At 44.2% G+C, this 24584-nt stretch overlaps 2 protein-coding genes across 11 annotated transcripts in view; both read right to left on the bottom strand.

Annotated features, from left to right (window-relative positions):
- LOC118386047 (mitogen-activated protein kinase kinase kinase 20-like) overlaps window positions 1-10936 on the bottom strand; it is a 48430-nt gene extending 37494 nt beyond the window's left edge. Inside the window, exons 1-4 of one of the 3 annotated variants that reach the window (XM_052522017.1) lie at window positions 10726-10936; window positions 7611-7747; window positions 1192-1385; window positions 577-664 (exon numbers count right to left, since the gene is read on the bottom strand). In XM_052522017.1, coding sequence (XP_052377977.1) covers window positions 577-664; window positions 1192-1385; window positions 7611-7747; window positions 10726-10805 — 499 coding nt within the window. In that variant the 5' untranslated portion in view covers window positions 10806-10936. The remainder of the gene's footprint in view (window positions 1-576; window positions 665-1191; window positions 1386-7610; window positions 7748-10725) is intronic. The other 2 variants (XM_035773424.2, XM_035773423.2) reach the window with 2 other exon arrangements.
- A 302-nt stretch (window positions 10937-11238) lies between these two features.
- rapgef4a (Rap guanine nucleotide exchange factor 4a) overlaps window positions 11239-24584 on the bottom strand; it is a 52356-nt gene continuing 39010 nt past the window's right edge. For all 8 annotated transcript variants that reach the window (XM_035773421.2, XM_052522009.1, XM_052522014.1 and 5 more), the window contains 19 exons: window positions 24485-24561; window positions 24140-24286; window positions 20784-20908; window positions 19696-19781; window positions 19175-19253; window positions 18758-18908; window positions 18408-18496; window positions 18288-18318; window positions 18106-18184; window positions 17740-17886; window positions 16151-16248; window positions 15708-15833; window positions 15304-15482; window positions 13909-13999; window positions 13365-13415; window positions 13047-13134; window positions 12478-12542; window positions 12216-12270; window positions 11239-12118 (listed from right to left, as the gene is read on the bottom strand). In XM_035773421.2, the coding sequence (XP_035629314.2) occupies window positions 11991-12118; window positions 12216-12270; window positions 12478-12542; window positions 13047-13134; window positions 13365-13415; window positions 13909-13999; window positions 15304-15482; window positions 15708-15833; window positions 16151-16248; window positions 17740-17886; window positions 18106-18184; window positions 18288-18318; window positions 18408-18496; window positions 18758-18908; window positions 19175-19253; window positions 19696-19781; window positions 20784-20908; window positions 24140-24286; window positions 24485-24561 (1892 nt within the window). In that variant the 3' untranslated portion in view covers window positions 11239-11990. The remainder of the gene's footprint in view (window positions 12119-12215; window positions 12271-12477; window positions 12543-13046; window positions 13135-13364; window positions 13416-13908; window positions 14000-15303; window positions 15483-15707; window positions 15834-16150; window positions 16249-17739; window positions 17887-18105; window positions 18185-18287; window positions 18319-18407; window positions 18497-18757; window positions 18909-19174; window positions 19254-19695; window positions 19782-20783; window positions 20909-24139; window positions 24287-24484; window positions 24562-24584) is intronic.

The raw sequence follows: 24584 nt of genomic DNA, 5'->3' as shown, positions 1-24584 counted from the left end.
CAGTGAGCAGTGAGCAGTGAGCAGTGAACAGTGAGCAGTGAACAGTGAGCAGTGAGCAGTGAGCAGTGAGCAGTGAGCAGTGAGCAGTGAACAGTGAGCAGTGAGCAGTGAACAGTAAGCAGTGAGCAGTGAGCAGTAAGCAGTGAGCACTGTCCTATATTCCTATCAACAGCAGTGTTATTCACCACTCACTGGCTGAGAGAAGTTCATAGCTAACATCCTAATCATGGGAGCGTTCAGTCTGCCAATGACTGCCGTGGGATAAGATATTCTGAGCATGAGCAGGGAGAGGACTGTCACATGGTATGAACTTCAGAAACATTCAACATGAACAAAAAGCCAGCAGCATGTTATCTTACTGAACCCTAAAGTAATCTACTAATACTGTTAATATAGACCACAGCACCATTCAGTTCTAAGCAAACAAAATAGCTGTGAAACAAGCATGAACAGATGGTGATTCCTGGTTTTCCATTAACGCGACGGATGTAAACGTGGTCTGAAGCTGCTGTGGAGATAATAGCTGTGGTTACTATTGGATGACAAACTAACCCGATAAGGGTTGCATGGACTTACCGGTGACGATTCCATAGTTGGGTGCTTCAAGGATCGCCCCATAGAACTGAATGATGTTGCGATGGCTGAGCACACTGAGGATTTCAGCCTGAACAAAAAAAGACGGAAAGCAAAAGATACAGACGGCATAACGGCGTGGCAAACGTTGTTGCAAAACGGGACTGTGTTGTATTTTCCGTTCAAACTGAATTGGCTTGGCTATGCATTATGTTAAGCCGCTGAAGATCAATGGCTATCAGTGAACTCTTTCTTAAAGTAAAGGCTCAAAGTTATTCACACCCCGCCATAGGCCTGGAGATCAAATAGAATATGCATGAATAGGCATATCAGATGTGTTTTTTTTGTCTTAAGACAATGAGGCCATCACTTACACGAAATCTCCAGACTAAGAAACACTTGCTTTAATTGGTCTTAATATGATCTCTCATTTGGCAATAATCTTTCTTTAAAGCATACAGTATGTGCCAATTCTGTGCACAAGGCGAGGAGGAGCATAATGACTATGACTGATGGGTCCCAAACGTCACCACAACCCACTAAACGGGAGCAATTACAATGATTGCTACACCGACAATTAAAAAGTATATGAAAAGCCTCGGCAATTACGACTCCTACCTCATTTTCGATCTTGAGTAGCTTTTTCACCGCCACCTCTTTGTCCTGAGAGATCCACCTGGCTCGGTACACGCTCCCGAAGCTGCCGCCGCCGCAGTTCTCGTGGAAGTGGATGTCATCAAACCTGATTTGCACGAAGGAGGCGCTGAGAGACGACATCTCATAATGACACTTGGACCCAACTCGACGTCTGTCTGTTTGGAGGACCACAGGGAAGGAGACAGTGGAGGAGGAAGAAGAAGAGGCACAGTTCACTAAAACGTTTTTTTTTTGTTTTTCTTTTAGAACCAACTCTCAAATCTGTTTCAGGTTTGTTCCCCCCCAAAAAAAGACCCCTCTGATTCCTCAAGTAAAAGTCCTGCGCCGGTGGCACACTAAAAGAACATCTGTACACTAGAGCACACCATTAGAGAGTGTGTGACTGGATGTGCTGCTAACAGTACCCCAGGGAGGCCTCTGTGCCATTGGCTATGCCTGCCCAGAGTGGCACCGTGATATCTCAGCCAGTGATTTACGGGACATTCAACGTGGCTGCCTGCCCCAGACCTACGTCACACAGTCACCAATGCCAGTAAGCACTGAATGAGTGGCCCAGGGTCCTCCGTCAGCTTGAATAAGGACTACGGCATCCCTGGCATGCATTCTCCACTCTGCTGTGATCACTTTGCACAAAATACACACGGCCAAAGCCACAGACTATTCCAGAACAGTCTAGTGTGGTCTGGACATGTAAGGCGAGCGAGTTAGACACAGCAGAGCTCATAAAGGCATCGCACCCTCTAGTCTCCCATGAAGCACTGCAAACCTGGAACGACACACAATCACTACACGCTTGTTTTAAAAAATACGCTCAAAGAAGGTGCTACACACCTCTAATTCTATATTCAAAGAACAGTGACTGTGTTTTCCTCATGCCTATCAATTGCAATGTTTAGGGAGAGGGAACACCTGACCAAAGATTCAAACTTGTGCCCACAGACAATGAGCACATTTTGTTTGCACATAACCTAAATGCATCCTGTAAAGAAACAATCCCTACATTACAGGAAATTGTAGCTCGGCTGTTGTTCATAAGTTACCCATTTACTGCTCAGCAATTATGGCTTTTAAGAGGCTCTTACTTTGACCTGAATCAGGATTGCTATCCAACCCGGGCAGAAAATGCCTCCATTGTCACAGAGGGGAGTCAATGCTCTCTGCTAATTTATGGCTATTCCTGCTATACTTAGCCTCACACCAATCTTCCCAGTGCGTGAGCAGCTCTGACATTTGCTGTGGCCACTCAAGACGCCAGGGTTGCTGGATGTTATTGGAGCACACACTCTACTTTAGGGCTCGTTTCTGCCTGTCCTCACTGGAACGTAAACACTCTGCTGCAGACATTGAAATAATGGACCAATACCCACGTGGAAATAAACTCTGCGGATAGTACATTTTGGGGGGAAATAATCAAATGTATCGAGTTACCTCATCTGCTTTACCCATCTATATCATCCCTGTGTTGGATGTCATTACTGTAAATATTGATATAGGTTTAACTCAGCTATATCAGCAAACACTGTCAGTGTCCCATCAGGAAGTCCTAACTTCAGCTCCCGTGAAGCTGCAGTGTTTAAACTCTACCATCTTGATTACGTACGTAATCAAAATGACTCCTGGGATGTGTAGTCAATAATTCAGCCAGGGCAAAACGGCACTAAGGATGAAACAAAACTTGATCAGCTGAAGTTCGGGACAGTGATACTACACTGAATAGGCTACCGTGTATCAAGTACATTGTATTGTGGACAAAATGTTGGAGGGTCAAGATTGTCCTCTTCACTCCCCTCAAATTCTCCACCACCCTAAGATAATACATTTGATTCAAGAAAAATGTAATATGCAATTTGTGGCATAAACCACTATAATTACTAATATCACTAGCTCATGCTAGTATAGATACTGGTGCACCCAAGAGGACCGAAACTGGTTACAACTACTGTGCTCTGTTTGGAGAGATCACCATATCAAGGGAAACATATCAAGGGAAACAGTGGGTGCGCTACTGTATGGGAAGGGACCATTGCTCATTGGTGTTTATGCTGCTGCATGCACCACACCCAAAATACGTATAAGCTACCCACTGAGCAAAAACTAGTTGAAACTTTGTTTCCACGTCAGTTCAAGAAGAAAATGTCATGTGAGGATGTTGAAACAATGTGGAACATTTATTGGATTTGCTAAAAGTAATCGACGTCGGGGAATTGTAACTTTTTTTCAGTGACATTGGCGACATGTTTGATTGATTTCTTATTGAATTCAAGTCAGTTGACGACTCAACCAAAGGTCAATCAAAACTAGTCGTTGAAATGACGTCTGTGGCCAGTACGTAGTGCAAGGCTGGGATTCATTCCAACCTGCCACAGCAATGTTTACGCAGTGTCTTTACAATACTCATCCTGTCCCCACACACCTCTAATTCTGAAAGCTAAAGCAAACCTGCGAGGAGAGTCGCCCTGGTAGTAGTTTTTTTATACAGTACCCAAGACCAGTCTGAGTTCATTTGACCATGGGAAAAAAAGACCTAAGGAAATGTAGGTTATTTAAACACAGCCTAAAAAGAAATGTCCCTTTTTCAGGACCCTGTCTTTCAAAGATCATTTGTAAAAATCCAAATAACTTCACAGATCTTCATTGTAAAGGGTTTAAACATTGTTTCCCATGCTTGTTCAATGAACCACAAACACTTAATGAACATGCACCTGTGGAATGGTCGTTAAGACACTAACAGCTTACAGTTGTAGGCAATTAAGGTCACAGTTATGAAAACGTAGGACACTAAAGAGGCCTTTCTACTGACTCTGATAAACACCAATAGAAAGATGCCCAGGGTCCCTGCTCATCTGCGTGAACGTGCCTTAGGCATGCTGCAAGGAGGCATGAGGATTGCAGATGTGGCCAGGGCAATAAATTGCAATATCCGTACTGTGAGATGCCTAAGACAGTGCTACAGGGAGACAGGACGGACAGCTGAGCGTCCTTGCAGTGGCAGACCACGTGTAACAACACCTGCACAGGATCGGTACATCCGAACATCACACCTGCGGGACAGGTACAGGATGGCAACAACAACTGCCCTAGTTACACCAGGAATGCACAATTCCTCCATCAGTGCTCAGACTGTCCGCAATAGGCTGAGAGAGGCTGGACTGAGGGCTTGTAGGCCTGTTGTAAGGCAGGTCCTCACCAGATATCACCGGCAACAACGTTGCCTATGGGCATAAACCCACCGTCGCTGGACCAGATAGGACTGGCAAAAAGTGCTCTTCACTGACGAGTTGTGGTTTTGTCTCACCGGGGGTGATGGTCGGATTTGTGTTTATAGTCGAAGGAATGAGCGTTACACTGAGGCATGTACTCTGGAGTGGGCTAGATTTGGAGGTGGAGGGTCAGTCATGGTCTGGGGCGGTGTGTCATAGCATCACCGGACTGAGCTTGTTGTCATTGCAGGCAATCTCAGCGCTGTGCGTTACAGACATCCTCCTCCCTCATGTGGTACTGTTCCTGCAGGCTCATCCTGACATGACCATCCAGCATGACAATGCCACCAGCCAAACTGCTCGTTCTGTGCATGATTTCCTGCAAGATCTGAATGTCAGTGTTCTGCCATGGCCAGTGAAGAGCCCAGATCTCAATCCCATTGAGCACATCTGGGACCAGTTGGATCGGAGGGTGAGGACTAGGGCCATTCCTCCAAGAAATATCTGGGAACTTGCAAGTGCCTTGGTGGAGGAGTGGGGTAACATGTCACAGCAAGAACTGGAAAATCTGGTGCAGTCCATGAGGAAGAGATGCACTGTGGTACTTAATGCAGCTGGTGGCCACACCAGATACTGACTGTTACTTTCATTTTGAACCCCCTTTGTTCATGGACACATTATTCAATTTCTGTTAATCACATGTCTGTGGAACTTGTTCAATTTATGTCTCAGTTGTTGAATCTTGTTATGTTCATACAAATATTTGCACATGTTAAGTTTGCTGAAAATAAATGCAGTTCACAGTGAGAGGACATTTATTTTTTTGCTGAGTTCATAAGGGTTACCTGGAGAAAATCGGACCTCTCTGAAATGAAAATGGATGACCCCCCCTTCAGCATATTTGAACTAAATACTCCCTAAATGCTTGAAAAAAGGGACTCTCCCCTATGCCCAAAATAAAAATGAAAACATAAAGTGAATAGCAGATAACATGCCTACCGTTTACCAGAGACTTAGACTGTAGTTTTGGAAATTGTTCTTCGTCCTGCAAGCAGTACATTGAAACGCAGGAATTTTGATAGCGCACAAGGCTGCGAGAGAGAAGGTTATGGGTTCACAGATCACCATGGACAAGAGTAGGGGTGGAAAGATCCATCCCGGAAGCAGCCGCACCAATGTTTTGGAGGAAACACTGTGCGCCTAGCGACCTGGTCAGCGTGCACTGCATCCGGCCCGCCACAGGAGTTGCTAGTGCACAATGAGACAAGGATATCCCTACCGGCCAAACCCTCCCTAACCCGGACGACGCTAGGCCAATTGTGCATCGTCACATGGGCCTCCAGGTCGCGGCCGGCTGCGACAGAGCCTGGGCTCAAACCCAGGGTCTCTGGTGGCACAGCTAGCACTGTGATGCAGTGCCTTAGACCACTGCGCCACCCGGGAGGCCCCCTTTTATAGACATTTCATACAATTCTACATCATTTTACATGGAGACCTTAGAATAATCTGTTTTATCACCACACATTACAGCCTGAGAATGGACAGAGAAATAGGCTATGTTCAGCTTATCATATTTACCTAATGTCAAATCAGTGTGTTTTGTTTGCAAGGAAACGGTCCTTGTTTGCAAATAATGAAATCTTCTGAGGCATCATTTTAAATGTGAATATGGTATCCAGGTATTTCACAACTTCTTTCTAGCATAAAGCATCTTGGACCAAAGCGCTGTTATGGTTCACTTTTTATATTCAGATCCGCTTTATTTTTTTCAAAATCTAACCCTTTCCTGCAGTCGAATGATCTTAGCACCCTCTAGTGGCTTAATGGGTGGAATGTTATTAATATGTTTAATCATTTCATGATGCAAATACATTTAGAAATCAATGCTGAAAATCCGGTGTTTCTATATCAAACGTTTTTGTTTTATTTCAGTTGTCTGATGTAGAGAAAACAGACGCCTCGCCTCACATGTCCTCAACTGGCAGCTTCTTTATCCACAAAAACACCAGTCTCAACGTCAACAGTGAAGAGGCGACTCCGGAATGCTGGCCTTTTAGCCAGAGTTGCAAAGAAAAAGCCATCTCAGACTGGCCAATAAAAAAAAATTATTAAGATGGGCAAAAGAACAGACACTGGACACAGGAACTCTGCCTAGAAGGCCAGCATCTCGGAGTCGCCTCTTTGCTGTTGATGTTGAGACTGGTCTTTTGCGGGTACCATTTAATGAAGCTTCCAGTTGAGGACTTGTGAGGCGTCGGTTTCTCAAATTAGACACTCTAATGTACTTGTACTCTTGCTCAGTTGTGCACCGGGGCCTCCCACTCCTCTTTCTATTCTGGTTAGAGACAGTTTGCGCTGTTCTGTGAAGGGAGTAGTACACAGCGTTGTACGGGATCATCAATTTCTTGGCAATTTCTCGCATGGACTAGCCTTCATTTCTCAAAACAAGAATAGACTGACAACTTTCAGAAGAAAGTTCTTTGTTTCTGGCCATTTTGAGCCTGTAATTGAACCCACACATGCGGATGCTCCAGATACTCAACTAGTCTAAAGAAAGCCAGTTTTATTGCTTCTTTAATCAGAACAACCATTTTCAGCTGTGCTAACATAATTGAAAAAGGGTTTTCCAATGATCAATTAGCCTTTTAATTAGCTTCCAGCTACAAAAGTCATTTACAACAATAACAATGTCTACACTGTATTTCTGATAAATTTGATGTTACTTTAATTATAAGGGCACAAGGCGAGACCCAAATGCAGACACAGAAGGCAGCTGGTTGAGCTCTGATGATTTATTATGACAAAATGGGTAGGCAACAGGCAGGTCGGGTACAGACGAGAGTTCATAAACCAGGTCAGAGTCCAAGCGGTACAAGACGATAGGCAGGCTCAAGATCAGGGGCAGGTAGAGTGGTCAGGCAGGCGGACTCGGAGTCAGGACAGGCAAGAGTCAAAACCAGGAGGGTGAGAAATGATAAACTGGGAAAGCAGGAGCTGGGAAACAAAACCACTGGTTGACTTAACAAACCAGACAAATTGGCATAGAGAAACAGGAAACAGGGATAAATACACCGGGGAAAATAAGCGACACCTGGAGGGGGTGGAGACAATCACAACGACAGGTGAAACAGATCAGGGTGTGACAGTACCCCCCTCATGGGGCACCACCTGGCATCCTACCTGGGTACATCCCTGGTTGACCGGTGTGTCGGCAGTGGAAGTCGGTGATGAGGGCTGGATCCAGGATGTCTGTAGTGGGAACCCAGCACCTCTCCTCCGGGCCGTAACCTTCCCAGTCAACCAGGTACTGGAAACCCCTGCCCCGTGGTCGAAACACCCAGGAGGCGTTTTACCGTGTATGCCAGATGGTGGACAGGTGAAACAGACCAGGGCGTGACATTTAACGGACAAAAAATGTGCTTTTCTTTCAAAATCAAGGACATTTCTAAGTGACCCCAAACTTTTGAACGGTAGTGTATATAATGTGTAATATCGGGATGCAAACTCAAAAATATAATACATTTCAACTTTATATCTGACATGGTACAGACGTGTTTTTTAAGCCCATAAACATGTGTGTAAGGTGTATACTTTTGTTTCAAAGTAGATTTGTTTAAGACGACCAAGAGTGTGACCCTGATTTAGCCTACTGCAGTAAATTAAGCTAACAAGGGGTAGGCCTATTGTAATGAGTATGATCAGAGACAGACTTCTAGTTTCAAGTGCAGGATGCAGCAGGTGTTTATTTAGTAAATGACCACAGGAGGAGGCAGGTAGCAGGGTCCAGGGACAGGCAGAAGGTCATACACAGGAGGAGGCAGGTAGCAGGGTCCAGGGACAGGCAGAAGGTCATACACAGGGAATCCAAAAAGGGAACAGTACAGGCAGGGAAAAAGGCTAGTAACGTAGTCCGGGAGATCAGGCAATAGGAAGAGAACAGGAAAAGCAAAAGTAAAGGCAAGGACGTGAGGATAGCCAAAAACTATGCTACACGAAGGGAACTAAAATGGAAATAAACAGAGCTCCGAATAGAATGTGTACAAAAACAAACAATACCTCACAATGATGGGGTGCAAAGAACTGAACTAAATAGTGTGTGGAAATGACATACAGGTGTGTGAACTGGTGATCAGAATTCAGGTGATTGGGATCTGGAGAGTGAGCTGCGTTTAAGGGATCTATGTGTTTGAGAGTGTGAGTTGGAAAGTGGGCTGGAAAGTGAGCTGTGTTCAGGGGATCTATGTGTTTGAGAGTGTGAGCTGGAAAGTGGGCTGGAAAGTGAGCTGTGTTCAGGGGATCTATGTGTTTGAGAGTGTGAGTTGGAAAGTGGGCTGGAAAGTGAGCTGTGTTCAGGGGATCTACGTGTTTGAGAGTGTGAGTTGGAAAGTGGGCTGGAAAGTGAGCTGTGTTCAGGGGATCTATGTGTTTGAGAGTGTGAGCTGGAAAGTGGGCTGGAAAGTGAGCTGTGTTCAGGGGATCTATGTGTTTGAGAGTGTGAGCTGGAAAGTGGGCTGGAAAGTGAGCTGTGTTCAGGGGATCTATGTGTTTGAGAGTGTGAGTTGGAAAGTGGGCTGGAAAGTGAGCTGTGTTCAGGGGATCTATGTGTTTGAGAGTGTGAGTTGGAAAGTGGGCTGGAAAGTGAGCTGTGTTCAGGGGATCTATGTGTTTGAGAGTGTGAGTTGGAAAGTGGGCTGGAAAGTGAGCTGTGTTCAGGGGATCTATGTGTTTGAGAGTGTGAGCTGGAAAGTGGGCTGGAAAGTGAGTTGCGTTCAGGGATCTATGTGTTTGAGAGTGTGAGTTGGAAAGTGGGCTGGAAAGTGAGCTGTGTTCAGGGGATCTATGTGTTTGAGAGTGTGAGTTGGAAAGTGGGCTGGAAAGTGAGCTGTGTTCAGGGGATCTATGTGTTTGAGAGTGTGAGTTGGAAAGTGGGCTGGAAAGTGAGCTGTGTTCAGGGGATCTATGTGTTTGAGAGTGTGAGTTGGAAAGTGGGCTGGAAAGTGAGCTGTGTTCAGGGGATCTATGTGTTTGAGAGTGTGAGTTGGAAAGTGAGCTGTGTTCAGGGGATCTATGTGTTTGAGAGTGTGAGTTGGAAGCAGACGTTACACTTATGCTTTTTGCCATTTTCTTTAATATAAGGAACGCCTATGGCGTTCTTAACAACCCTTCACTGATATGAAGATAGGCTATTTAAAGAGTGCATTGTGGGTGGAGGAATTGGTCAAACAATCGATGGAAAGCAGCCTATAGCCATATTCTGTCTGTCAAGCAGGTAGGCTAATCTCTTATATCTTAAATAGGAAGAAATAGGCTCCAACATAAACCCCTTTTGTTGTTAGTAAAGTCAAATTAAAACGAAGACGGTTTAAATGAATGATGCCTACTCGAATTTGCCTAATTTCAGCACCATGAGCTGTCCATTTCAGATTGATTGTGCAGCGGCTGCCACTTCAAGTTTCAGCACCAAGTTGATTGAATCTGGCTTATTGTGAGGTCAATAACTCCAATAAATACATAATGGACAAGTGTTCTGCAGCAGCATAAGACTCAGGAAGCAAGTACATTTTCTTAGAAATATGACTTGGCTCTGAGCTTCTCCAAGCACTTCGTATAGCCTATATAGCTATGGATCATTTGATTGAGACCACACTAAATAGCCTGTAGGCGCTTGATATTGTGTACCCATTAGAGAATCAGAGATGAGATGTGGTATCGGACAAATTAAATGACCCTACCATGGACTAGAGTTAAAAAATACTAAAAGGTTGCCCTGACTGAAATGAAAAAGCATGACCCTCCCCGATTTTCTGTCAGGTCCCCATTATGTACATTTAGAACCATCCATAATGTGTGACTAGTCAAATCTGGGTTTTATTGAATTGAGCCCTTAATTGTGTCAAATATAATTTAGCAAGATAAAGACACTTCAGCAGCTAAGGATTAACATAAGGCTTTTGAGGCAAGACAGCCCATTTCCTCAATGACACCCATGTTGCGCATTGTAGAATGTATGCACACATGACTGTAAGTCGCTTTGGATAAAAGCGTCTGCTAAATGGCATATATTATATTATTATTATATTATAACTAAGCACTTTTACGCACGAGACCAAGCGTTTGCCAAAAACAGACAACTGTAAAATAAAGATAGAAATCATAAGATTTAGGCTATTGGTCTTGTACGTGATGTTTACATCACGCATTAATGATTATTACAGCTTTCAAAAAAGTATGTAATTGACAACATTTCATGGCGCGTAGGCTAGGCTACAATGAAACCTAATGCGATATTACCTACCTTTGACTTTTCCAACAAATAAAACTGTCAATCACAGTCTGACAGATCCAAGGTGTAGCGTAACTTCTGTAGGTAAACATATAACCAAATACAGTACTGTAAAGACCCCACTTTCGGAACCCGAGCGTGACGTCTATGATTTCCCCATACGGTGAATTCTAGAGTTACCCAACTTCCTTGACCCGGGCTACCAAACGCTGTAACACACAAGAGAGAAGGTCCCAACATATTTCGAGTACTTTCACACAAATTCTGATGACAACAGCTCCACTCCATGGACAAAATCTGTACACCCCAAACGATATTAGCACCACACAGTCGTAGCAGCTATCTTATAACAACCAAAACCTGCAGTTTTAGGGAATTTAATTCGTTTTCCTATCATCAAAAGACTACTATGGCAGCATGAAACGGCATTTGAAATATTATCCAGGCTACTCTAAAATATGTCATCAGCTCATAATTAGTTGTTATAAAAAAAAAGAATCAATGGACAATCAAATGAACAGCATCTTCAGCAGATACATCTAATTCGTTTTTAATATTTACAGAATAAACATGGGGAAAAAATCTTGCTGACAATAGTTACCTCATAGATTGTTATAGAGGAATGTGCTCACATATATCCAGCCCAACATCTCAAATCATTGCATGCTGAGGTCATAATAAATAGAGGAATACATTGTACAAGGTGTAATAAAAAGCCACAAACTAAAATATGTATAAATATAATCTGATTTACAAAAAAGATATGAAACCACAACTGAATATCAGGATTTGCAATTGATGAGGTCAGGGAGTGAAATAAGAGCCAATGTTTCCATTGGGAAAAAGTTTCCTAACTAACATCAACCCGACATAGATTTGTGCAACAATCTAATGGATGATTATTTCCAAAAGATCCTTTGCTTTATACATTGTGTCCTTTTCATGGGGCAGGTGACTTCAAAGTATCAAATAGACCTTCAGGGACATAAGAATGAGATGAATTTGAAAATGCTGTGAAATTTAAACCAGGCTGCCTGCCCGTTGTTTACAAAAAAATAACGTAAACAAAACACTTAAGGAAACAAAGAAGCATAGATGATACTGACATTTGAAATACAGTTGAAGGTGGAGCTGATGAACTCTGTAGCATCTAAAATGATACTTGACTATACATGTAATAATGTGACGTTCCATGTAGCAGATACTGTATAAAGCAAGCTTCTTTTTGGCAGTAGAGCAGCCGCATGTGACATGTCTGTCCAGTGTCCAGGGAGGATTCAGGTTCTGCGAGGCTCCAGTCTGTGGGACAGCTGAGACAGTGTTCTCTGGTTGTCAATAACAGTCAGCTGGCGCACGTAGCTCCGCACGTCCGGGTGGTTCTTACTGGTCTGCGACGGCTCTGCACCTGAGAGAGGACGAGGAAAACACACTTTTACTAAAAGAACGTCCTGTTGGAAGCCAGTCAAGTGAAGACTACACAGAAGAACCGTATGTTGACTTACCGAATGGTAGACTTCTGCAGTATCTCACAATCCTCACTGTATTAGCGATCATTCGCTGGAAGAAAAAAAACAACACAACTGTTATCATTGTGAATTCACACAAATAGAGAGTCCCACACTATATGTAAGCTCCTAGTAATTTATTGGGTGAAACACCAACGTTTCGGCATCACTGTGCCTTCTTCAGGGTACCATTAAGACTGTAGACTTCCCATGTAAAATAATATCATGTACAAATATATATAATCTTGGAGGGCCTTACCATTTTCTCAAAATTGACCAAACTGTCAATGAACGTCTTGTTTCCATCATGAGTGAATGTCATGTCTGAAAAGATAATTGCAATATGATTACACACATAGAGAGAGCATATTTAGCCTGGCAGGTAGGAGCATTGGGCCAGATCGAATGCCAGAGCTGACAAAGTAAAAATCTGATGTTCCACCCCTGAACAAGGCCGTTAACCCCCTGTTCCCCGGGCGCCATGGATGTCGATTAAGGCAGCCCTCCGCAACTCTCTGATTCAGAGGGGTTAGGTTAAATGTAGAAGACGCATTTCAGTTGAATGTATTCAGTTGTACAACTGACTAGGTATCCCCCTTTCCCAGTTCCTAGGAGTGGAATTGACCAGAGCAAACAATATAGAAGCTACTGTAGTTACACTGTGTCGCAGGTCAACACTCCAAAACAAGAGGTCAAAAGTCGCCGATCTTCACACAAGAGGCAGTGAAGATAAGCCTCTCAATAGTCAATGAATGGGTGAGATAATGTGTAAACAACATGGAGGGTCATGAAGGCAGTGGAGAGAGAGCTGTGTTGTGTTGCACTGACCTTTGATCAGGAGCGGCATGAAGGGAATGGTGGGTGGGTCCAGCTTGGCCACAGTGAGCCGGTATGCCCGATGGTTCCTGGACGGGTCCTGTGGAAACACTCACACTGTTCTGAGATCTGCCATAACCATGTTAAGTGGGCACATCACAGTCACAGCCAAAGGTGGTGCTGCTCAATCCATACATTGCTTGATGACAAATGACCGTGCAAGAAAGTTTCAATTCAATATTTGAATAAAGAGAAGCTATAGAAAGCAAGGCTAGAGACTGTGAGTGGATGAATAGTTGATATGGGGCTAAAATGGTTCATGCTACTCACCATTAAGCTTTCAAATTCACTGTAAAATTTCTTGAATTTGCTGGGTAGTTTCTGTCAACACAAATAACAGGGAAGGTTAACAGACAGTTGAAATCTCCATATTCTTGGGCAGGTGCTAAACACAGGTGAGTGTTGGACAGACAGATAGATAGTGAGGGACAGACGGACAGACCGACCGACACAGTGACAGACAGACAGACAGACCGACCGACACAGTGACAGACAGACAGACAGACCGACCGACACAGTGACAGACAGACAGACAGACCGACCGACACAGTGACAGACAGACAGACAGACCGACCGACACAGTGACAGACAGACAGACAGACAGACCGACACAGTGACAGACAGACAGACAGACAGACAGACAGACAGACAGACAGACAGACAGACAGACAGACAGACAGACAGACAGACCGACACAGACAGACAGACAGACAGACAGACCGACACAGACAGACAGACAGACAGACAGACAGACAGACAGACAGACAGACAGACAGACAGACAGACAGACAGACAGACAGACAGACAGACCCACCTCCCAGGTCTGACTCAGTCTGCTCACGGCTGGGTTGCTCATGCCCATGATGATAGCGAAGAAGGAGTTGAGGTTCTTATACTCCTTACAGCTGTCACAGAGAGAAAATAGTCCAATGATTAATCAGGATCAAGTGTGTGTGTGTGTGTGTGTGTGTGTGTGTGTGTGTGTGTGTGTGTGTGTGTGTGTGTGTGTGTGTGTGTGTGTGTGTGTGTGTGTGTGTGTGTGTGTGTGTGTGTGTGTGTTGTGTGTGTGTGTGTGTGTGTGTGTGTGTGTGTGTGTTACTTCAGCTCCACTGTACACGTTTGGTTGCTTTCTCATCAGCGTCGGGTCAATGTGAAATTCTACCTGCTACACAAAGCATGTTGTTTTGAGAGTGGAGAGGGGCAGAGGGAAGAGCATCTTTATTTTTTGTTCCCCAACTGTACTGTACCACATTCATCCATTATGCGGAAGTAGAATCGCTTTGGTCCAGTTTTTCGCAAGTACTCCTTAAATTGTAGCTAGTGGTTGGACTAAATTACCCTCTAATTGCACTAGTTGCTTTTTGTTTACATTGTGAACATAGTCAGTGAGTACATTTACATGCACACTAATGAGTCGATTATAACTGATTATGGCAATATGGCGAGTATGGCATTAGCCATGTAAACACCTTACTCTGCATACGCCGATTAAAACAACTGGTTTTCTGAGAAATCTTTTGAATTACTAGGACATATGAAGGCCTTAATCCGAATTACAGTGGTGTATTAGATCTGCGACTGTCGTAACACTAGCAGCGCGTGTTTCCTTCTTCTGCGCAAGTGAAGTGATTTCGGGAAAAATGAAAAGTATGCATCTTAGAAATAGTTTTCCCTTACAACTTTTATATGTCCGAAATCCCCAAAATAACACGGTGGCTGTGGTAGAAGGCGTAATAGAACATTTATTTTGATTTGCAATTTTCTGCATTTATCAAAGTCCCATCAGGTAGCCTGTTTTCAGATGTGTCCGTGTAAACAGGATTATTAGGGACATCGTTCTTCTTGCAAAGCATGTGAACGTTTAAATCAAAATATTATATTTAACTGACTATTTCTCATTATTTCACTTCACAAGATATAATGAACGTGAGCGTCAGCCATCAAGAATTGAAACTCAGCCATTCTTGAGCTTGGACGCTTCCATTGGACGTGACGCAACGCAAGCACAACAAGGGCAGTAGAGCAGCTTTAATTTATTTTCAAAGGAATCATTTCCTCAATGGCTGACGCCCCCGATGGCTGTAGAATAGCAGGGCCACGTGTGTGTATGTATGTGTGCGCCAACATGCATGTGTGCGTGCATGAGAGAGAGAGAGAGAGAGAGAGAGAGAGAGAGAGAGAGAGAGAGGGCGAGGCAAGGGCCACTTACTGGGCAGCGATCTTGATGAACTTCTTGAGCATCTGAACGCGCTTGCTGAGCTGAGCACACAGACAGATCTCTGTGATCACCCACAGCTGGATCTCATTGAACCTCCTGAGGAACAGGTCCATGTTGGCTGTGGTCTTCTTGAAGTTCTGCCTCCCAAACGTATGGTAGATCAGCTCATGCTGTAGAACAGGGCAAGAGAGGAGGTCAATTACCGTGTCCCTGATAGTTTCCATAATAATGTATCAATATATTGGTTGAAGAGTTCATCGCCAGGAGCCCCAAATGGCTCCCTATTCCCCATAGGGCTCTTTCTGAAAGTAGTGCACTATATCGGGAATAGGGTGCCATTTAGGACGCAACCATAGAATCAAGTAATTCCTCATTCCCTCAGTGGTCTGACACACCTCGTGTACACAGTGGAAGAGTTCCCAGTCGTAGACAGTCATCTGGTAGGCCAGGTCTTTCGAGCTCATTAACTCAAAGCTGCCCATGGAGCCAGTGGAGGGCCCTTCCTGCTCTGGCAAGGGTGTCTGAAATATAGCGCACACTTAATATACAGTATAATTTACATGTGTCTGTATATCATCCTTCATCATACATTTAACACTCATGTGAAATACAGGACCGTTTTGATGGATACAATGGCAGTTCTACAACTATAACAAGTCGAAATTCAACAGTAGCCTCGGGCCAGTGAACATATGTCTGTTGATTTAAAACAAAATATTACGTGAGCGAAATACATAAGAAGTAACAGCTGCAAGACATGTACAGCTTGTAGGGGAACCTCTGGGAATCAGTCGGGTCAGTCTGAATGCGTTTTTTTCCCTGAGGGACATTTACACACCAATGAATCCAGTTGATCCCTGGGGCAGACAAACAGACGGCCGTTGATGCTGAGTGTGGAGAAGACTGAAATATCGTTGGGCTTCAGCACCACTTTATCTGAAGGAAAACAACGAACAAGAGATGGCATGGCATGAGAACAAGAGCTCCTGTAAATGTGTACATATTTCATTATTTTTAAGTGACTGAATTATTATTATTTTTATCAGCTGTTTTGTTTTTGATAACATTGAGTCTTTGTCACATATCTGGTAGTTTTCACCCACAAATTTGCAGATTGACAGGCAGGCAACTCTTTTTGAATTTGCTACTGTAGCTAGCCAGTTAGTTGGCTAATGTTTTTGATGATTCATTTGTTCTTTTGTTTATTCATCTGGACACAGCTACCAGCTTCTTTTGTTTCACCTGGCTGCTGGTTCCTGATCTTTTGAAAACATAATTTGAGGAGAACGGGAGATGCAGTAGAGAAATGCAGTGCTGCGGGTTCGTAAGGAGGACGACTGGCTACTACTCTGAACTGTGTGTGGTGAGCTTCCTGGTGCCCAGAGCTACTGAGGCTACGCAGACTGAAGGAGGAGAAGTTCCAGTGGCTTCACAACTCAAGCTTGTTCCCAGAGTAGCCCTCTACAAGATCGTCACCAGACTTCTTCATCAACCATCTCTCTGACCAACTTCCTCTGATCACACCATGAACTGTCCCACTCCATCTATGGCCTCTATTGGTTGACCTAGCTAGATTTTTTATAGGCTACTCAGGATGATGTATTGCTTGTTGGTTTGTTTTTTACTTTTGAAGCGCTTTCAGATTTCTTTCTGTTATGAAAAGCGCTATAGATGGTCAATATATATAGAAGTTCAAAGTCACACAATTGCCCCCCAGTATTTGACTTATCCCTAATCCCCGGAGTAGATACGGTTACACTGCTACAGGGTTTAACTGGCTACGGTTGCCGTGGAGCTCAGTCATCCTTGAACTTCATCATCAAAGAAAGTGGTCAAGAAGACTCTGAAGAGGCTGCATTATGTTTGCATTAGAACTGGCAATCATGCATTGAATATGACAGAACGAGGCATCCATACTCCTCTGAATCCTCCTCAGAGAATTGTGCCCAGATTCTTAGCAGCGAAAACAAATGCCAGTAAATAACTAGATTAATGGGCAATATGATTAGGGTCTCAGAGACCATGGAGCAGCTGTGCCTCTGGCCTTACTTGGTACGGGGAAAGAGCAGATCAAACATGGGCCAGAGAGAGAGGTGGATAAGTACGCCCTGGCAGAGACACTGGAACATCCATCCAGCAAGTACCAGCCAATGGCAGCAACAAGCGGGTGTAGAATCTTATGAGTTGAAGCAAGAACAGCAATATTGCCCCAAGCTTTTCTCCATGCGGCTCTCCTGCAGGTCACGGAAATATCTTGAGCATATACCGGGTAATTGAAACAGAGTAATCTAGCACCAAAAGCCAATCATTTCCCAGTAAATCAGCCCCTGATTAATGAGCATCATAGCATCTGCAAATATCTATGCGTGGAAAGACTGTGTGGCGTCCACCGTCGTTTGATTAGCATGTGGCTGTGGCCCTTCTCACCTCCGGCCGAACTGAGGTTGACCAGGAGGAGGTCCTCCGCTGACCCCAGCTTGTCGGCCACTGCGCTGATGACCTCTCTGACTGAGGCGGCCACGGTGACCCGGATGGTGGTGTAGGTGTGGTCGCTGCAGTACACTTTGAACAGGACTGCATGGGGACAGAGCACAACTCAGGGTCATTAACATGAAGGAATGGGGGATGGGAAGACAAACTAGAGTCCAGGCCATTGTAGATGTTCGAAATACTGTGTGTGACTGCTGGCTGCAAGGCCAAAAGGCTCATACTACTACACTGTGCTTTTCTATAGATGTATAGCTTCTACCTCATATCCTGCATGATTTCACACATACACTATGCCCCACTTACTCTCATCATTACTCTTGATGGCCTGTCGTTTCTGCAGCTTCTCATCCCCCATGCTGAACTGCCGCAACAGGACTTTGTGCTGAAACAGGACATACAGAAATGTATGTATAGCTCGGATTGACAATGAAAACAAAAGCACAGAATACGACTACAGTGCTCGGGGTCACAGCAGGGTCACATACCTTTTGTGGAGAGGATCTGGCATCGTCAGAGCTGAAAGGGTAAAGAAAGTGAGATTACACCATGCTTAAGCCCGGGACACTAAAGACAAGTGCACGCAGTAACAATACATTTACACACACCTGTTTTTAACTAGCTTCTCTAACTCTGGGAGTTGATCTTTCAGAGCAGGAATCACACTGGCGTCATCAGATACAGACACAAAGAACTCCTGTAACACATGACACACTCAGAATGAGGAGAGGTTCAAAATGAGCCCAAACTCATTTGGATTATCAGATGACGATCACCAATACTCTACAATTCACAGCAAGCCGTATCTTTTTAAACAACAAGCTGAATTCAGTACGCAAGAAAAAATGGTGAGGAAGACAAGGCCAAAATGGCGCCCTATTCCCTTTGGGCTAGGGCCCTGGTCAAAAGTAGTTCACGACATAGGGAATAGAGTGCCATTTGGGATGCATAAACTGACCTCTAGGAAGGCTAGTGAGGCGTCCTCCTCCTGAAGGTGATCTCCATGTACTGAGGCCCATTGGAGCACCAGCCTGATCACCCTCCTCTTGTTGTTCAAAGTGTAGTCCAGACGCTCCTGTTCTGACCCCTGGGACGCCTCAGCGTGGTAGGTGCAGTGACGTTAAGGACAGAAACACATAGGAGCTACAGCTTGACTCCAATTTACTCCAGGGTTGATTCAGGATCAGTTTAGCCATTTACGTTACAACTAATATGATTATTTGGACATGGGGGACCTGATCCTAGATCCTGATTCTGATCCTACTCTTAGATGCCTAATACATACAAGATACATAAGGGATACTGATACACATTAGTAGAAATCCACACAAAAACATATATGATCATATGCTATTTTCAGTGACTGAAAGGATATTGGGCCATGAGCACCGGGCACAACTGGCTGTTAGGGATGAAGACGCAGTGCATGAGCACAAAGTCGTCCAGAGCTGGGTCTGTGCAGAGCGAGAGTGCGAGAAAGAGCCAGAGCGAGAGAGAATGAGGCACCTGTGATGTCAGATGAAACGACGCCAGGCCAGCATGCTGACAGTATTACAGGCCTGATCACACATGGCTCTGTCACCGTGGACGGCTGAGGCATGAAAGCAGCCAGGAGAGTCCACACAACCAAGCGTAATTAGATAAGCACTGTTGTGCGCTGCTAATTATAGACATGAACAAACAGGTCAGCAGCAGTAGCACGGAGGATGGATGCTCTCTCTGTGAGGGTACAGAGGAGACAATCTAAACACGACAGCCATGACGAACACAACACATCCATCTACATTAGTCAATATCACATAGGGTTGAAATAATGTTAATTCGGTCCCTACACTGAAATACAACGGTACACAGTGGCCAGAGATGTTATTGGAGGGACAGAGTGCACTACCGTACCTGATTCGTTGAGGTGAGAGTCCAGTCGCATCATTTCCAGGAAGTGCTCCAGAATCTTCTCTGGTGCCCCTGACATCACAGTGTATCTGGAATGGCAGTGTCAATCAATCACCTAATAAATTAAACAAGACAGATACTTGCTAGTTCTCACTACTGTTCCTATTCCATCCACACTTCACTGAGCTGTGTGATCTGAATACCTGCCTGTGATTACTACATTAGATAATAATCCAAACTACAGTCAAAAGAGGTCCTGACCCATGCTTAAGATTATAAGGGGCTGGCTGGGGGAGAGAGGGTGTGGAAGCCTCTCCATAGGTAAACAGAAGGAGAGACCACCACTTGACCTTAAGAATCAACACAGTGCACAGCCAGGCCTGTTGTGATTGGTTAGTTAAAGGAAGACAGATAACAAGGTGTGTGTTCCCCAAATAGCACCCTATTCTTCCATAGGGCCCTAGTAGAAAACAAAATAGTGCACTATATAGGGAATAGGGTGGAATTTGGGACAGAATGTGTGGCAGGCACTCCATTGGGGAAGGAGAGGTGCTTGACACCCTCACACTCTTCATATGTGACTGGCACTGTAGTTGATTAGAGGCCAACCCTGGCAGAGTGATTGTAACCCGCGCGGCCTGCCTTCTCCCCGGGAGCACATCTCTCAGTCATTACCATTAATGTGTCCCTCTCCATTGCTGCAGCCGCGGTCACTGGCAGCAACCTCCATTAAGTCTAGTCTACTAGATAACACATGTCTGCAGCCTCGCAGTCACAGCCTTGGCTTACCCAAGAACTGATGCCCAGTCTCTAGGTCCACGCCCTTTAGCAGAGAGTAACTCACAAACTCACCCACTTCTTCCACTCACAAATCTCTTCAAGAGAGTATCTAATTCACAAACCACACTCCCCTAACTGTGCCTGCAGGAGAGTTTCTCCTCCTCTTTTCTGAAGGGAGTGAGGTTAGTGTATCTTACACACCTACAGTCCCCTTTAACATCCTATATAAATCTACCTCTATTGAACAGGGCTGCTACAGTAAGTGGTTTAGATGAAAAGGTGATTAAGACAGAGTTAGCTCAGTAGGCTACTTGTAGTGGGAGGGGGTGGTGGTGGTGGTGCCGTGGGTAGAGGTCTGGATGCTGCTGGGGCACTTCTCCAGGACCAGAACATCCTGATCATGTTCCTTCAGACGCACCGTGTTGGCCTCCACGTCCTGGACACACACACACACAGGCACAAATTCATCATTATATCATCAGAAATATGATCCGTTTCAAGAAGCTTGTTGCTCCTAGACGTTTCCACTTCACAATAACAGCACTTACCGGGGAAGGTCTAGCAGGGCAGAAATTTGACAAACTGACTTGATGGAAAGGTGGCATCCTAGGACGGTGCCATGTTGAAAGTCACCGAGTTCTTCAGTAAGGCCATTCTACTGCCAATGTTTGTCTATGGGGATTGCATGGCTGTGTGCTTCATTTTTATCACCTGTCAGCAACAGGTGCGGCTGAAAAAGCTGAATCCACTAATTTGAAGTGGCGTCCATATACTTTTGTATATGTATGTATGTATGTATGTATGTATGTATGTATGTATGTATGTATGTATGTATGTATGTATATATATATATATATATATATATAGTATATATACAGTGCCTTGCGAAAGTATTCAGCCCCCTTGAACTTTGCGACCTTTTGCCACATTTCAGGCTTCAAACATAAAGATATAAAACTGTATTTTTTTGTGAAGTATCAACAACTAGTGGGACACAATCATGAAGTGTAACGACCTTTATTGGATATTTCAAACTTTTTTAACAAATCAAAAACTTAAAAATTGGGCGTGCAAAATTATTCAGCCCCTTTACTTTCAGTGCAGCAAACTCTCTCCAGAAGTTCAGTGAGGATCTCTGAGTGATCCAATGTTGACCTAAATGACTAATGATGATAAATACAATCCACCTGTGTGCAATCAAGTCTCCGTATAAATGCACCTGCACTGTGATAGTCTCAGAGGTCCGTTAAAAGCGCAGAGAGCATCATGAAGAACAAGGAACACACCAGGCAGGTCCGAGATACTGTTGTGAAGAAGTTTAAAGCCGGATTTGGATACAAAAAGATTTCCCAAGCTTTAAACATCCCAAGGAGCACTGTGCAAGCGATAATATTGAAATGGAAGGAGTATCAGACCACTGCAAATCTACCAAGACCTGGCCGTCCCTCTAAACTTTCAACTCATACAAGGAGAAGACTGATCAGAGATGCAGCCAAGAGGCCCATGATCACTCTGGATGAACTGCAGAGATCTACAGCTGAGGTGGGAGACTCTGTCCATAGGACAACAATCAGTCGTATATTGCACAAATCTGGCCTTTATGGAAGAGTGGCAAGAAGAAAGCCATTTCTTAAAGATATCCATAAAAAGTGTCATTTAAAGTTTGCCACAAGCCACCTGGGAGACACACCAAACATGTGGAAGAAGGTGCTCTGGTCAGATGAAACCAAAATTAAACATTTTGGCAACAATGCAAAACGTTATGTTTGGTGTAAAAGCAACACAGCTCATCACCCTGAACACACCACCCCCACTGTCAAACATGGTGGTGGTAGCATCATGGTTTGGGCCTGCTTTTCTTCAGCAGGGACAGGGAAGATGGTTAAAATTGATGGGAAGATGGATGGAGCCAAATGCAGGACCATTCTGGAAGAAAACCTGATGGAGTCTGCAAAAGACCTGAGACTGGGACGGAGATTTGTCTTCCAACAAGACAATGATCCAAAACATAAAGCAAAATCTACAATGGAATGGTTCAAAAATAAACATATCCAGGTGTTAGAATGGACAAGTCAAAGTCCAGACCTGAATCCAATCGAGAATCTGTGGAAAGAACTGAAAACTGCTGTTCACAAATGCTCTCCATCCAACCTCACTGAGGCTGAATAATTTTGCACACCCAATTGTTCAGTTTTTGATTTGTAAAAAAAAATTGAAATATCCAATAAATGTCGTTCCACTTCATGATTGTGTCCCACTTGTTGTTGATTCTTCACAAAAAAATACAGTTTTATATCTTTATGTTTGAAGCCTGAAATGTGGCAAAAGGTCGCAAAGTTCAAGGGGGCCGAATACTTTCGCAAGGCACTGTACATATGCACACACATTGGAAAGTTTATTAGGTTTCACGACTCTGTTTATTAGGGACACCACCCAGACAGTCATCGAGGCATTCAGTTATTGTTCGATTAAACGTTATAATGGGCAAAACGAGTGACCTAAGCGACTTCGTGGTGTGATCGTCAGTGCCATGAGCGCCGGTTATAGTATCTCAGAAACGGCCAGCCTCCTGGGCTGTTCACGCACTACAGGGTTTCCCGAGAATGGTGTGACAAACTAAATAAATCCAGACAGCAGTGAAAACAGCCCATTGTTGAGTGGTCGAAGGAGAATGTCAAGGTAACAGGCGGGCCACAAACAGGCAAATAACTGTGGACTACAACAGTGGTGTGCAGAACGGCATCTCGGAACGCTGTTCTGGAGGCAAAAAAGGGGTCCGACCTGGTACTAAAAGGGTGTACCTAATAAACGGGTGTGTATATACATTGTTTATATATACTCTATATATACTCTATATTATAATAATGTATATCAGTAATATAGTACAAGGAAATCCTGTAGAATAGGCCTACAGTACACACATCATGTAGACAAAATAATATGGGGGTAGTTGACATATTTATCTGACTTAAATATGACCCCTGGTCTGAGGCCAGACTACATCATCCCATCAGGACTATGGTACTGTATGCCTGGTGGATTAGTATGCTAGTACTGACAGAAAGACTGGGAGGTCAGCAGTTTGACTGAGGTATCATCTCAAATGGCACCCTATTTCCTATGTAGTGCGCTTCTTTTGACCAGGGCCCATAGGGCTCTATTCAAGAGTAGGGCACTATATAGGGAATAGGGTTCCATTTGGGACACAACCCATGTCTGGCCTAGCAGCCCATCAGGCCAGAGCCAACGGGAGATTTACAGAGGATTGAGTGAGCCTATTACAGAGAGCCTGCCTCTGTGGATCACACAGATAACCATCATCCATCCATCCGCTTTTCAATAGACACAATCAAGACCCTGATGCCCTATCAAAGTCTGATGCAGGCTGCACGTGGGCCAGGCTAACAATAGGCAGTGGAGGGAGAACGTAGAGAGACAAGAGACTAGCAGCTGATAGTTTGGCCTTAGGATTTATACTGTACCTTTTCTACAGACATCTGTCGACATTGAACCACAAAGTTGATAGTAGAATACCCTTTAATGTTGGCATCATTGTGCAATGCTGAACCTCAACCAATAGAGGGAGACTATACCATTGAAAAAGGATAGTGGGACTTCACTGAGCAGAGGTGGAGGAGGGCCATGTTAACTTCCCCAGATAACTCACTCTGAGGATCCGGTTGAAGTCCTCCTTGTCCACACGTAGGAAGTGGCAGTTATCCTCTCGTAGAACAATGGAGGCGGCACGGGGGGCATCGTTGACCAGAGCAAGCTTCCCAAAGTCGTCTCCCTCATGCAGCGTGCAAACAACCCCCTTTGTGAAACAAGCAAACAAAGAATGTATGTGTGAAACAGGGAAAATGAGATGAGTGAGAGCATGTACAGCATCTTTTAAATGATATAACTCTTACACCCTCATATATTCTATAATAAGCTATGGTGACAAGCTGTACTGATCAAATGGGGATCAATTGTATGAGATGAAAAATTCAAATAATATTACTTTTTTTACCTTTCCATAAATGACAACGTTTACAGAGCCCTTTAGAATGATGTACCACGATGCGCCTTCCTCCCCTTGATTGAACACTGAACAAGTGAAAGATTACAAC

The sequence above is a fragment of the Oncorhynchus keta genome, chromosome 7 (genome assembly GCF_023373465.1).
Source record: "Oncorhynchus keta strain PuntledgeMale-10-30-2019 chromosome 7, Oket_V2, whole genome shotgun sequence".
Classification (NCBI taxonomy): Eukaryota; Metazoa; Chordata; class Actinopteri; order Salmoniformes; family Salmonidae; genus Oncorhynchus; species Oncorhynchus keta.
Note: the sequence above shows the minus strand (reverse complement) of the source record. Positions and strands in the feature narration are given on the sequence as shown.